This window comes from Schistocerca serialis, chromosome 7 (genome assembly GCF_023864345.2).
Source record: "Schistocerca serialis cubense isolate TAMUIC-IGC-003099 chromosome 7, iqSchSeri2.2, whole genome shotgun sequence".
Taxonomy (NCBI): Eukaryota; Metazoa; Arthropoda; class Insecta; order Orthoptera; family Acrididae; genus Schistocerca; species Schistocerca serialis.
In genome coordinates, this window is record NC_064644.1 from 621,197,312 (window position 1) to 621,210,878 (window position 13,567).

Here is a 13,567-nt window from a genome sequence, read left to right on the forward strand (position 1 = left end):
TTATGATACTTCAGGGTTGAGTGAGTGACTGCCCATTGTTCTAGAAATTTGCTGTGAATTGAGTGTGCGAACTGTGATTGCTAATCTGAGGCAAGCAGCCATTGGCAGATTGAAATTGTAGCCATATTTCGAAAGGCGTATCGCCAGATCATTGAGAGGTGATACAAGGTTAAGAGACAGAGTGGAAAAAGGGAACTCTTCCGGGATTTGATCACACAACCTTTCGGCTTCCAGCGACACGTTCTACCGCTCACTACACCACCACATGAGATGTTACAAATTAGGTCCTGCTTGCTGCATTCACAAGACATTGCTGCTGTCTCTGGTTATGGCCCCTGTTTGGTAGTTGAAAATGGTACCGTTTTCACAACTTAATTTCAATTCGTCCTAATTCAGACTGTATGTATGAAATGTATATAAGCTACATAGAAAAACTTTCCTCAAGACTCAGCCTATCTGTTAATAAAAATCGGGTAAAAAGCACCACAGAATTTCCTGAGACTAGCCTGCCTTTACAGATGGACGCAAGCAAGCGACTTAAAGTCATGGCGTACCTCCTAATATCGTGTCGGAGCTCTTTTTCTTCGGCGTAGTGCAGCAACTCAACGTAGCACCGACTCAACAAGTCGTTGGAGGTCCCCAGCAGAAAGAGCCATGCTAACTCTGTAGCCGCCTACAATTGCGAAAATGTTGCCGATGCAGGGTTTTGTGCACGAACTGCTCTCTCGATTATGTACCATAAGTGTTCGATGGAGTTCATGTCGGGCTATCTGATTGGCCAAATCGTTTCTTTGAATTGCCCAGAATATTCTTCAAACCAATCGCAAACAACTGTCACCCTTCGACATGGCGTACTGTCAACCATGAAAATTACATAGCTGTTGGGGAACATGAAGTTCATGAAAAGCAGCTAATGTTTTCCAAGTAGCTGAACATAACTGAGTAGCCAGTCGATTCCATACAAACGCAAACGACACTATTATGGAGCCACCAACAGCTAACACTGTGTCTTGTTCACACCCGGGGTCCACGAATACGTAGGGTCTGCACCACACTCGAACTCTACCATGAGCTCTTACCAACTGAAATCGGGATTCATCTGAGCAGGGCACAGTTTTCCAGCTATCCAGGGTGCAACTGATACAGACACGAGCCCAGGAGAGGCGCTGCAGGCGATGTCGTGTTGTTAACAAAGGCACTCACGTCGGTCGTCTGCTGCACATGGCCCATTAACGCCAAATTTCGCCGTATTGTCCTAGCGGGTACGCTCGTCTTGCGTCCCACATTGATTTATGCGGTTATTTCACGCAGTGTTGCTTGTCTGTCAGCACTGACAACTCAACGGAAACGCCGCTGCTGTCGGTCGTTCAGCGAAGGCTATCGGCCACAGCGTTGTCTGTGGTGAAAGGTAATGACTGATTATATATATATATATATATATATATATATATATATATATATACTGTAAAGAACCTATCTTTTGCATGTAAGTGTAGCTGTATCAGTGTAAAACTTTGTTCACAATGAATTATAAGAAAATATTAATTTACGTGCTTCTTATGATCCCGTTCGTAGATCCTTGTCTTAACGACATTCTTTCTCCGCAAGTCCGTAAGTATTTGCAAACTGGTTATGACAACACCTTGAATGACTAGTAAAACCCCACATATTCTTAATCCGGAACAATGCTAGAGCAATGTTCTATTAACATATTGCTTCGCTGCAAATTACTTTAAGACTGCAATTTGAACACTAATGTTTTGTAATATTGTCACGTCGAAACCGTAGTGAAGGCCAAATCCGAAGGCAGGGTCATCAGCGAAATAGACTACTTGGAACTGAAGCTATTTTTTTACCGACGTCAATGTGGAGCTACAACAGAAGTGAACTCCTGGACGGAGAATGTAGCTATTTATACAGACATGAAGCATTTAAGAACGCTGGTGTTGATATAGACAGCGACTACTTCAGAATGCTGGTATTTACATATACATCGAATATTCCGCAATACACAGACATCACGAACATTAGACATTTCAAGAACCTTCCTCAACTTATAAATACTTAATAGCAAATCAATGCTAGTGGCTGTGTTTGAACTTGCGATCTACAGCACTCAATGCTATTAGTTGCGCTGCAGTATTATGCCACTTGCGTGTTAATTGATTTGAAATAGAGATTCAAGAGGGCAGGTCCTGACAACGTAGCAATAAATAAATTGAAAAATGCTTCGAGGCACTCACTAAAACTGGGGAAACCATCAGAATCACTTAGTAGGCGTCTAAAGGATAACCACAGTCAATACAGTTACGGCCGAAATATATACATCTCGAGGAAATAAATGCAGTGATAATGTTCGTGTATAGCATTGGTGTAGCTAGTGGAGCGAGTGCAGCCGTTATGTTACTGATTCCAAAGGCTGCAGTTACACTTTCCATAAATACGTCACGACAGAAATAGCTTCCAAAAGTTATTAACAACTGTGCCACTACACATCATAACAATGTGGGCCTAAAAAGACCACGACATAAATAAACTCGCCATTGTGAGCCTATAATATGCACTGTTCCGCAATGTTTAGTAATTTCATTGTATTACAATTACACAAAATGAAATTTCATGACTTATTTGCAGGTCCCAGAACCTTCCCCGTGGTGTCAACGGAGTAGGGTTAATGTAATGTGAACGTCAAATTATTGTTGATTCGGCACTGTGATTCGGGCCAGCCCTGATTTACAGTTATAGGTGTTCGGAACCAGAAGCGATGCGATATTTGGTATCAGTGCAAATATCGGAAATTCTCTCGATACCTCGATAATATCGGAAAAGTCAACTAGTACCGGAGCCGCCGCAACATATTGATTGCTTATTTATTTCTAAGCTTTTTTTTTATTAAGAACGAAACGCTGCATGTATGGAAATAGGTTATGTTTTCATGATCCAACATTAAATTCAAACTGAAAACAAATGTAAGAAGTATATGACAACTTTTCTAAGCGCAAGAAAAACACGGAACTTGACAAACATTTTAAGCTATCAATGTATATTATTAGTATAGCCCACCATTACAACTCTCTCTTTAAGACAAAAGCTCTCCATTTCAATACAAGACAAAGTGCAGTGTAGGAATTATGTTACGTCTGTATGAAACAAATGGAGGACTGGTTTTCAGGTGTTTCTACCAAAACACTGTGCTCTGCTGATCCATCTGGTTCTCGATGTTTCAGTTACTTCTGTACAACTACAGGTCCTGGGTTCAATAATAAAAATCATATTACAGTCATTTAAAAATATTCTCACCTCAGACTCGTTTACACTGAGGTGACAAAGATGGCGTAGCGATGTACACACATACAGATGGCCGTAATATCAAGCACACAGGGTATAAAAGGGCAGTCCTTTGACGGAGCTGTCAGTTTTAGTCACGTGATTCATGTGGAAAGGCTTCCGCCGTGATTATGGCTGCGCGAGAGGAATTAACAGACTTTGAACGCGGAATTGTAGTTAAAGCTAGAAACATGGGACATTCCATTTCGAAAATCGTTATGGAATTTAATATTCCGTGACCCTCAGTGTCAAGAGTGTGCCGAGACTACCAAATCTCAGGCTATTGAATATGATTTCTGCAAACTGTCTTGAGCGCCTACTTCGGCCGACCACACGCGATGGAGGTCTCTCAGATCCAGTAGGTAAAAACAGGCCGGACCTTGTCGATGGCATTACTATAGAGACGGGGATCATGATGACATCATAACAACTATAGTTACGGAAGTTATTTAATCAGTCAAGAAGGCTAGGAGAGTATTTCTGCCACAAAGAGCAGATAAACAGTCGTTAGCATCTCACTTAGTCAGTGATCTGACATCACGTAGTTCCAGTAAGATGGATGTGAAGTTTCTATGGACAAAGTGCAAGCCGACTGTAAATCGTGGTCTGGAGACATATGAGCGTAGTAGGTGGATTAAGGACGGAAAAGACTAACCATTTATAACAACAAACTTCTGAAAATGATGTAGAGGCAGAGGCTGTTGCACTCTGGGTTCAAAATGGAATGCGCAATGACGACAGTAAAGGTTAGTACAGATTCTGAGAAGCTGTCGAAGTCGATTGATTGTAAGAGGATACAAAATGACTAAGACAAAATTTCTAGCTGGTGTGATGGAAGGCAGCTGGCTCTAAATGACGAAAAATGTGAGTTAATGCGGATGAAAGGAAATATGAATATGTAGTGTTCCGATACAGCATTAGTAGTGTACTGCTTGACACAATCACATTGTCTAAATATAAAGGAGTAAAGTCGCAAAGCGTCATGAAATGGAACGATTATGTGATGAGTGTGATAGGGAAGGTGAATGGTGAACTTCGGTTAATTGGGAGAATTCTGGGAAAGTGTGATTCATTTGTAAAGGAAACCGCATATAGGACACTAGTGCTTCGTATTTTTGAATACTGCTAGTGTGTTTTGGATACGTACCAGGTCAGATTAAAGGAATACATCGAAGCAATTAGAAGGCACGCTGCTAGCTTTGTTATCGATAGGTACGAAAAACACGCAAGTATTACAGAGATGCTTCGGTAACTCAAATGGGAATTAATCATAACATGTAAGCTTTAACGGCCGGCGACTTCATTAATTAAAACTTCCGGGCTGAATTTCCGTGGTCCATATATAAAACTTCTTCTCTTTCCTGACGTTTCGTTTCCTACTCCGCGCAACATATGTCGAGGTGAGTCGGCGACTGGCTGCTAGGCGCTGGAGGTCCCGCTTATATAGAGCGCTTAGATAGCGGCACCACTCATCACGTGCTTTTGACTTTAGTACTATCTCTGGGTAGTGCCATCTCTCTCGAGTACAGGTAATCGATTGTCACTTCGTTGGTGCAAAGTCTACTGCCATATCTTGTCTAGTTTTAATCCTTCTTTTTTATTAAAATTATTTTCGTGCTTTTGATATCTATAGCTTCTCTATACATGCGGGTATAATAATGTGAGGTCCTAGCTATCATGTTTGTCTCACTAAATTTTATTTCGTGATAACCGTCTTTGAAAACGTGTTCCGCTACAGCTGATTTGTCAATTTGTCCCAATCTACAGTTCCTTTTGTGTTACGTTAGGCGGGTATTAACACTCCTTTTAGTTGTTCCAATATAAACCATGCCACAGCTACACGGAATTATCATCCTAGGCACAAGAGAGGAGTCATAAAAACTTTTTTGAACAGGGCTAATAACATCTGTGAGCCAATTTAATTGCAAGATGAATTAAGCCATTTGCGAACGGCTTTCCAGAGAAATGGGTACACTGACAACGAGATAGATCGAGCACCCCACCCTAGCAGAAAAGTGTACGAAAATACAAGACAACAACAACTGTTGGCTGGAAAAGATTTTCTGCCATTTATTCATAACATCACGGACTGTATTGCAAAGTTTTGGCCAAGTTTCAAGCGGAGACAATCTTTCGACCTACCAAGAAAATTTGTGAAAGTTTAAGATCTGTGAAAGACTCACGACACAACCTAGCTACTGCAGGTGTGTATAAAATTCCGTGTTGCTGTGGCTTATATTGCTGTGGTTTATATTGGAACAACTGAAAGGAGTGTTAATATCCGCCTAACAGAACACAAAAGGAACTGTAGATTGGGACAAATTGACAAATGAGCTTTAGCGGAACACGTTTTCAAAGACGGTGATCACGAAATAAAATGTATTGAGACAAACGTGACAGCTAGGACCTCACATTATTATACCCGCATGTATAGAAAAGCTATAGAGATCTACAAGCGCGAAAATAATGTTAATAAAAAAGAAGAATTAAAACTAGACAGGATATGGCGGTCGACTTTGCACCAACGAAGTGACAATCGATTACCTGTAATCGAGTGAGACGGCACTAGCCAGAGATAGTTTTAAAGTCGAAAGCACGTGATGAGTGGTCGCGCTATCCAAACGCTCTGTATAAGCGGGAACTCCAGCGCCTAGCAGCCACACGACACACGCACGACGCACGCGCCTACGCACGCACTCGAGTGCTGCTCGAGATGTCGACGAGAGAGGAGTGTTTCCATGGGAAGGGTGCGGCGGATCGTCGTGCGTCGGGGCAGCTCAGGCGACTGAGCTGATCCCGGTGGCGGCCCCGTCCGGCCCCCCACCTGTGACGAACCGGCTACCGACTCCTGACTATGCTAAGGATGACTCTTTTACATCTAACTGGCACAATAGTGGCCGAGCGTTCATTCTTACGAACAAGCTCGCTCACGAGAGCTCCTACCTTGGCCGAGAAGATGATGAAGCGGCCATACTCGCCTTCTGTACCATTCTGGAGGCTGCTGCACTACCGCACAAGAGACAGCAAGAGTCGGGTGTGCCACCGAGAGCCTCGCCGGCCGCACTGCAAGAGTTTTCTGCCCCGGCGGTGGCGGCCTCGGCGGGTGTTGCGCCGCTGGACTCGACCACTCGAGAGGTCGATGTGGCCCCGGTTGCCCCTCTGGCCCCAGAGACACAGGAAGAGCCGGCGGCTGCGCTAGTTGATGCCCCGTCCTGCGCTAGGAGAAACCCCGCGGTCTGGACGGGGGCACAGTCTGCTGCAGATACCACCGAGGTGGACGCCATCGAACTGCCGGACGCAAATCTTGCTGAGGCTTTTCCCGGGGCATCGACCCTGACGATGCCCGCTCGCCCAGAAAGCGCCGGGCTGTGACGCACTTCCATTACGACAATTCCTCCCTGACACCGCGAGGCCGCGGAAGAAGGCGTCTAGGGCCTCCCGCGCCTCCACCTCAGAGGCTGTGAAGACGGTCGCGGGCTCCTCCCGGAGCACCGCCGAGCCGAGACCGACAACGAAGACGCAGCCACCCCCTCGCTCGCCTGCTGCCTCCCAGCAGCCTCATGCGGACGGCTCTGTTGCCCCAAACAGGCAGGGCACCGCCAGGGCTGATGCGCTGCAGCAAACGCAGCCGCTGCCGACCGCCAACGCGTTTGCAGGCGCCAGTGTAGACGCCGTCCCATTGGACGGCGACGCGCCTCTGGCACCGCCCCAGAACAAGCCGCCGCCCCCTCCGCTTATCGTCGTCCAATGGGACGGCGTCTGCAAGGATTTCCAGCAAAAACTTGACAGGGTGGTTACGTCTTCTTCAACGTCACAGTGACGTCCAATGAAGAGCACCGCACGGTGATGGACACCACCTGCAAGGATGGTCTCTCGTGCTACACGCACCCTTCCGAGCCGCCAAATTTCTGAAGGTTGTTTTCCGCAACCTTCCCCTCAAGTATGGCGCGGACTACCTTCGAGAGGAGCTCGAGGACATCGGCTTTAGCATCCGGTCCACCAACCTGATGAAGTCCCCTCGAACGCAACTCACCGAGACATGCCGCTGTACCAGGTTGTTCTCGTTGACAACCTGGAAAACCGGAAGATTTTCCAGCTGCAGCGGGTCGCAATGTCAAGGTCGCGGTGGAACCGATTCGGGCCAAAAGCAAGAGGACCCAGTGCTTCTCGTGCCAGAGGCTGGACCACGTTTCCCGCTACTGCTCCATGCTGCCCCACTGCGTTCAGTGCGCGGGACAGCACGAGAGCAAATCCTGTGGGCTCGACCGAGAAGAAAACCCGACGTGCTGCGGCGGGCCGCACGTTGCCAGTTACAGATGCCAGCAACTGAGCGTGGCTGCTCCTTCTTGTAAAGTGCACCCGTCCACCAGCTTTGCTGCCGCCACCGAGGGCGGACCGACTGCCTCCTCCACCCAAGAACGGAGCAGGTCGCTGGCAAGCGGCAGCAGCCGACTGCGCCTTCTGCGGCTTCGTCCGGGCTGTTGGCAACCGCGGCACCCACGCCTGACGCGCGGGATGCCGCCACACGCAGGCGTAGCCTGCGCGCGAGCCGGGGCAACCCTGCCACTGCGCGACGGACTGCCGCCATCACTCTGCCGCGGCAGCCCCCGGCAACTCGTGCTGCGCCGCCACTGCAACTAGCTGCCGATGTTCCACGGCAGTCGTCTTCTACGGAGCGGTCGCAACGAGCCGACCCGTAGCGGAGGCCTCCCCAGCGCCCCCACCGCCGACTCGGCTCCGATCGCTTTTGCGGTCGTTGAGCCAGCTGCTCGAGTAACTCCCGGTGCTCGTCACCGCGGTCACGACGGCCCATCAGGCCGGCGTTGCTGCTTCTCGCCGCCACGGATAACCGCGACATCCGTGGCCTCACCGTTTGCGCCTTCAACGCGAACAGCTCGGTCCCCCAGCAAGGGGAATTCAGGACGTTCTTGCGCGATGAGGCAACTGACTTTTGCCTCGTGTTCGAGACATTCCTGAAGTCGGGAATTCATGTCAAGTCGGCCAACTATCGGTGCTACCACACCGACAGGCTGACCCACGGTGGCGGGACGGCCATCTAAGTCAAGGCGTCCCTCAAACATCACGAAGTCCAGCTGCCGCCCTCACCGCGATGGGAGCCACTAGGGTGGCTGTGACCACTACGGCGGGGTCATCACCTGCGCTGCGGCCTACAGGCCGCCGAGGGGACTGCTCCAGGAGGCTCACTTCGACACCCTGCTGGCGTTGCGCGGGAAGATCTTCATTGTGGGCGACTTGAACGCCAACCACACGCAATGGAACTCCCGCATCACCTACGCCAGCGGCCGCCGCCTCCTTCGCGCAACAGAACGTCATGGCGCGATAGTACTGGGGCCCTACGACCACACCGTCTTCCGCCATCGCGGCCAGCCTGACGTCGCCGTACTGAAAGGTGTCGTACAGTTGACGTCTGCCACTGTTAGATGCACCGTGTCGTCCGACCGCTTTCCGGTGGTATTCGACGTGGACGTCATCCGTGCCAAAATGCCAACCCACCGCCTGAACTTGCGCGCCATAGAAGAGGCCAGATTTTGTGCCGAGGTCTTAGATCGCCTCGAAGGCGCGCCCGACCCGGATGTACAGGCAGCCGACGCAGCGTTGGCCTTCTTCCCCCGGCACACTCTCGGCGCAGCAGAGTGGGCCACTCCCAGTCGGCCGGGACGGCCGCGAAAAATGTCGCGCCAACTCCCGCCGCACATCTTGGAGGCGATCAAGCACAAGAATCGCCTCTTTCGAGAGCGGCAGCTGACGCGGCTGCCCGAGACGAAGCGTCGCCTCAACAGGGCGCGGCGCGAGATTCGGTCCGCCACAGATGATCACCGGAACCGTGAGTGGGCGGGCCTTGTGGCCACCCTAACGACGACACATGGCAGTGCTGGGCGGACGGCCAGGCGCTTCCTTCGCCGTCACCAGCGAGTCCCGCCCCCTCCACGTGGGTGCGAACGTTGTGTGCGAGCCGGATGCGAAAGCCAACATGCTCGCGGACACTTCGAGGAAAATTTGCAGCCCGCCGATGGCGTGTTCGATGCCGACCTCGTCCGCCCAGTGGAAGACCGCCTCCCGGTTTTCCTCACTGAGAGTGAAGAGGACGACACGGTAGAGGAAATAACAGCTGCAGAAGTCGATCTGCTGCTCCGTCGCCTCAACCCCAAGAAGGCGGCTGGCACGGATGGTGTCACCGACTGCATTTTCAGGTTGCTACCGCCAGAGGTACACCAGGCTCTAGCGTACATCTTCAAGAGCATCCTCCGCTCTGGGACTTTCCCTTCCCCAAGGCAAGGACCCACGTCAGGCAGGAACTACCGGCCGATCAGCCTGCTCCCGTCTTTCTCAAAAGTCTTTGAGAGGTTGTAGGTGGAGCGGCTGCCACGCCACGTGACGGAGCAGCAGCTCAACTCCGAGGAACAGTTCGGGTTCCGGAGCGGCCGCTCGACCACCAAGCAGCTGTTGCGCCTCGTGGAGCAGGCGATGCGAGCGCTGAAGACGCTGGAGTACCTAGGGGTGGTGCTTCTCGACGTCTCCGAGGCCTTCGACTGCGCGTGACACGACGGCCTCGTGTACAAACTTTTTGTACACGGGGTACCAACGTCGTACGTGGTCCTACTGCACTCGTATCTATCAGGCCGCACATTGCACGTCCGCGCAGATGGAGGCACCTCCACCGAGCGGCAGATTCGAGAGGGAGTGCCTCAGGGGTCAGTTCTCGGCCCCCTGCTGTACTCCCTCTACAGCGCCCACGCACCGCGGGTGGCACGCGTGGAGTTAGCGCTTTATGCTGACGACACTGCGTTGTTCACCCACAGCACTAACGCGCGCGAGATGCGCCGCCGCCTCCAGCTCGGATGTGACGTCCTGGGTGTCTGGTCCACGAAGTGGCTCCTGAAGTACAACGTTGCGAAGAGCCAGGGTGTCGTCTTCAGCAGGAAGAGGCTACCTGCGGACCTGCCGCGGGCCACAATCGTGGGAGGGGCGGGGGGCGGGGCATCCCATGGTTGCGGAGCGGCAAATACCTCGGTGTCCCATTGGACAGGCACCTTACGTGGCTGCCCCACGTCCGCGACGTCAGAGGCAAAGCAGTGAGGAGACTACGTGCGCTGTACGCGCTGCTCAACTCCTCGTCTGCATAACCTCCACTCCACAGCCTCTCCATGCACCTGGCGTCGGTACGGCCGGTTCCGGAATATGCGGCGCTATTGTGGGGTAACGCAGTAGCGACGCACACTGCGACGCTCCGACGCCTCCAGAATAGGGCGCTGCGACTGGAGCTCCACAAGCCACCTCGCTACCCCACGAGGTTGCTCCACGAGGAAGCAGGCATCCCTTTCCTGCGGGATCGCTTCCGGCAAATCGTCAGGGTGTTCTACAACAACACATAACACTCTGTCAGACTTCTAATTCGTGGATTGGGCCAACAGGTCCACCACAGGCCGACAACACGCTGGCCCGACCTACTGCCGGAGTAGTTCCCTCCCGCAGTCCCGATGAAGATACAAAGAGCGACTCTACAGCCAGGGACGCTCACTGAGGACAGCTCGTAGAGACAGGCCCCACTGCCAACACCACAGGTCAGCGCAGGAACAGTAGCTCCGCTGCCTACACTGCCTCTACGCGTGGCATATGTCGCCAGTGTTTTACTGCGAGCGAGCGAGCCTACCAGCCAGTCGCCGAGTCACCTCGGAAGATGTTGCCCGCAGTAGGAAACGAAACGTCAGGAAGGACAAGAACATTTATATATGGACCACGGCAATTCAGCCCAGAAATTTTAATTAATCAAATGCGAATTCCTGGAGGCAAGGCGACTTCCTTCTCAAGGGACCCTCTGGGTAAGCTTAGAGGACCGGCATTTGAAACTGACAGCCTCCCACTTACATTTCGCGTAAGGACTATGAAGATCAGGTCAGAGAGAGTAGGGCTCGTGCGGATGCGTACAGTGAGCAGCCAGAACGTTACGACCACTGCCCACCGCTACGTACGACGCCGCCTGTTGTCGTTGCGGGCACGTGACGCGGAAACAAAGTATGTAAACGGAGCAGACACGGACGGGAGACCACCCTAGCCAAGATATGGGCTGCAAATGGTGAAATCCGCTGAGATAAGCGACTTTCACAAACGGCAATTTATTATTACGGAGAGCCTGTGGACGTGTATCTCGAAGACTGCGAAGCTGATTGACTGTTCACTTGCGACTGTCGTGAGCGTCTACGGAAAAGGAGGTAGGACAGTAAAACTACCACTAGGTGCTAAGTGGTTGGACGTCCGCAACTCTTCAAAGAACGTGGGGTTCGGTGGATTCTGCTGTAAAGTAGGATAGATGGTGACCCGTGGCATCTCCGCCGAAATAGCACAGTGTTGATGCACGCACAGGCGTTTCGGAGCACACCGTGCATAGTACACTGGTGAACATGGATCTCCACTGCAGTCCACCCCTACGTGTTCACATGTTGACCCAAAGGGGTCGTCGATTACGCTTGCAGTGAGCACGGCGCCATCGGGATTTGATCGCCTATCAACAGAAACATGTCGGCTATTCGGGTGAATCACATTTTTCCTACACTAGGTCAGTGGTCGTCTCCACAAACGCCGTCATCGTGCTGAAGGTCGCCTCGAAATGAGCAGCGCGCCACGGATGCAGGCCGAGGGGAGGAGTATTAAGCTATGGGAGACATTCTCCTGCTCTTGCGTAGGACCTGCGGTAGTGACTGAAGACACGCTGCCAGCTGCGAACCGCGTGCAGTCCTTAATGCTTGATGTCTTCCCTGACGACGACGTCATCTTTCAACAGTATGACTGACCGTGACTCGGAGCCAGAACCGTGCTACGGTGGTTTGAGCAGCATTGTAGTGAACTCACGTTGATGTCTCTGCGAGTAGATTCACCTGATATAAATCCTATGGAACCCGTATGAGTCGCTATCGGGCGCCAACACCGAGTACATAAATCAGCCACCTGTTATTTAAGAGAATAACATGACCTGTGCGTAGACACATAATGCGACGTACTTGCACAAACCTGCCAACAAACTATCGGCTCCCTGATACGCAGAACCGGTTATGTATTTCGCTCCGAGACAGACAGAAAAGCTATTAAGCAGGTGGTCATGACGTTTTGGCTCGTCATTGTGTAGATAATCGATTTTGCCTAGCTCTATTTCCGAGTAGAACAGGAAGGGAAATGATTAGTAGTGGTACAGAGTACCCTCCGCTACTGACCGTAAGGTGGGTTGCGGAATACTATGCAGATGTAGATATACATTTCTTTGGCCCGCTTCATGTTACCTGCTAATATGTTTCACACAAAACAAATAAGTTTTCCGGACGTAATCTTTGAGAAGTCGTAAGCTGCTCTGCGGTCTCGCATTTCCTCCTGACTTCCATACCACCGAAATAAACGACAGATTTCACAGTTGTATTTGTTGTGAAATGGTAGTGCCATAGAATTTGTTTAATGGCATCTCATTCAGCATCCACTGTACTATTTACTATGATTTCAACGATTGTAATTTCAACTTTCGGTCATTTTATAGTGGTTAAAGGTACTGACAACACAGCAATAATCAACGTTAATGAAATGAACGTAGGCTTAAATCCATTTTATCAATTTTATTTACAGTTGCTGTATTTACGCACATTTAATCACTTTAAAAAGACCGAAGGTCGAAATTACAATCGGGGAAATTGTAATAAACAGTGGCGTCGAAAGCGAAAACAATGAAATTTAATAAAGGAGAGAGAGAAATTATTTCGTAACTATTAAGACAATCTTTTCCTTACTATTGCATAGAATAATCTACACGACTTGGGAAGAGTTGCCTAAATTTAATCACTTTTGAGATTTTGTTTACTATTGTCTAAACAGCAACTTATAAAGGTATTTAAACAATGCCATACTCAACTGTGGGACGTTGTTCTCGGTATCTGATTTAAGGAACTAAAAATCTTGGAAATCTAAACACACTACATATAATTTTCTAAACATCTGCAAATGATACAACTTAAGAATCTGCTTTCTTAATATGTGTATGTGTGTGCATAAACTGTAACATCCTTATAAACTATATCCCTGACCTGAAAGATACCTATTAGTCTAAGTTTAAGGAAATGTCCCATGTATTGGTTCTTACAACACCATTTGCTGCCATCACGACACAACTTCTGCCCTCCTTTCTCCATCCCTGTCCACTTCACAAGAGTCAACATTTTTTTTACTTCATGCGTCTGGTCTC

At 49.9% G+C, this 13,567-nt stretch overlaps 1 protein-coding gene across 1 annotated transcript in view; it reads left to right on the top strand.

Annotated features, from left to right (window-relative positions):
* Positions 1-7,147, top strand: part of LOC126413304 (uncharacterized) — a 182,906-nt gene extending 175,759 nt beyond the window's left edge. The window contains exons 2-3 of the mRNA XM_050083204.1: positions 6,030-6,695; positions 6,739-7,147. Of these exons, the coding sequence (XP_049939161.1) occupies positions 6,030-6,695; positions 6,739-7,147 (1,075 nt within the window). The remainder of the gene's footprint in view (positions 1-6,029; positions 6,696-6,738) is intronic.
* The last annotated feature ends 6,420 nt before the right edge of the window (positions 7,148-13,567 follow it).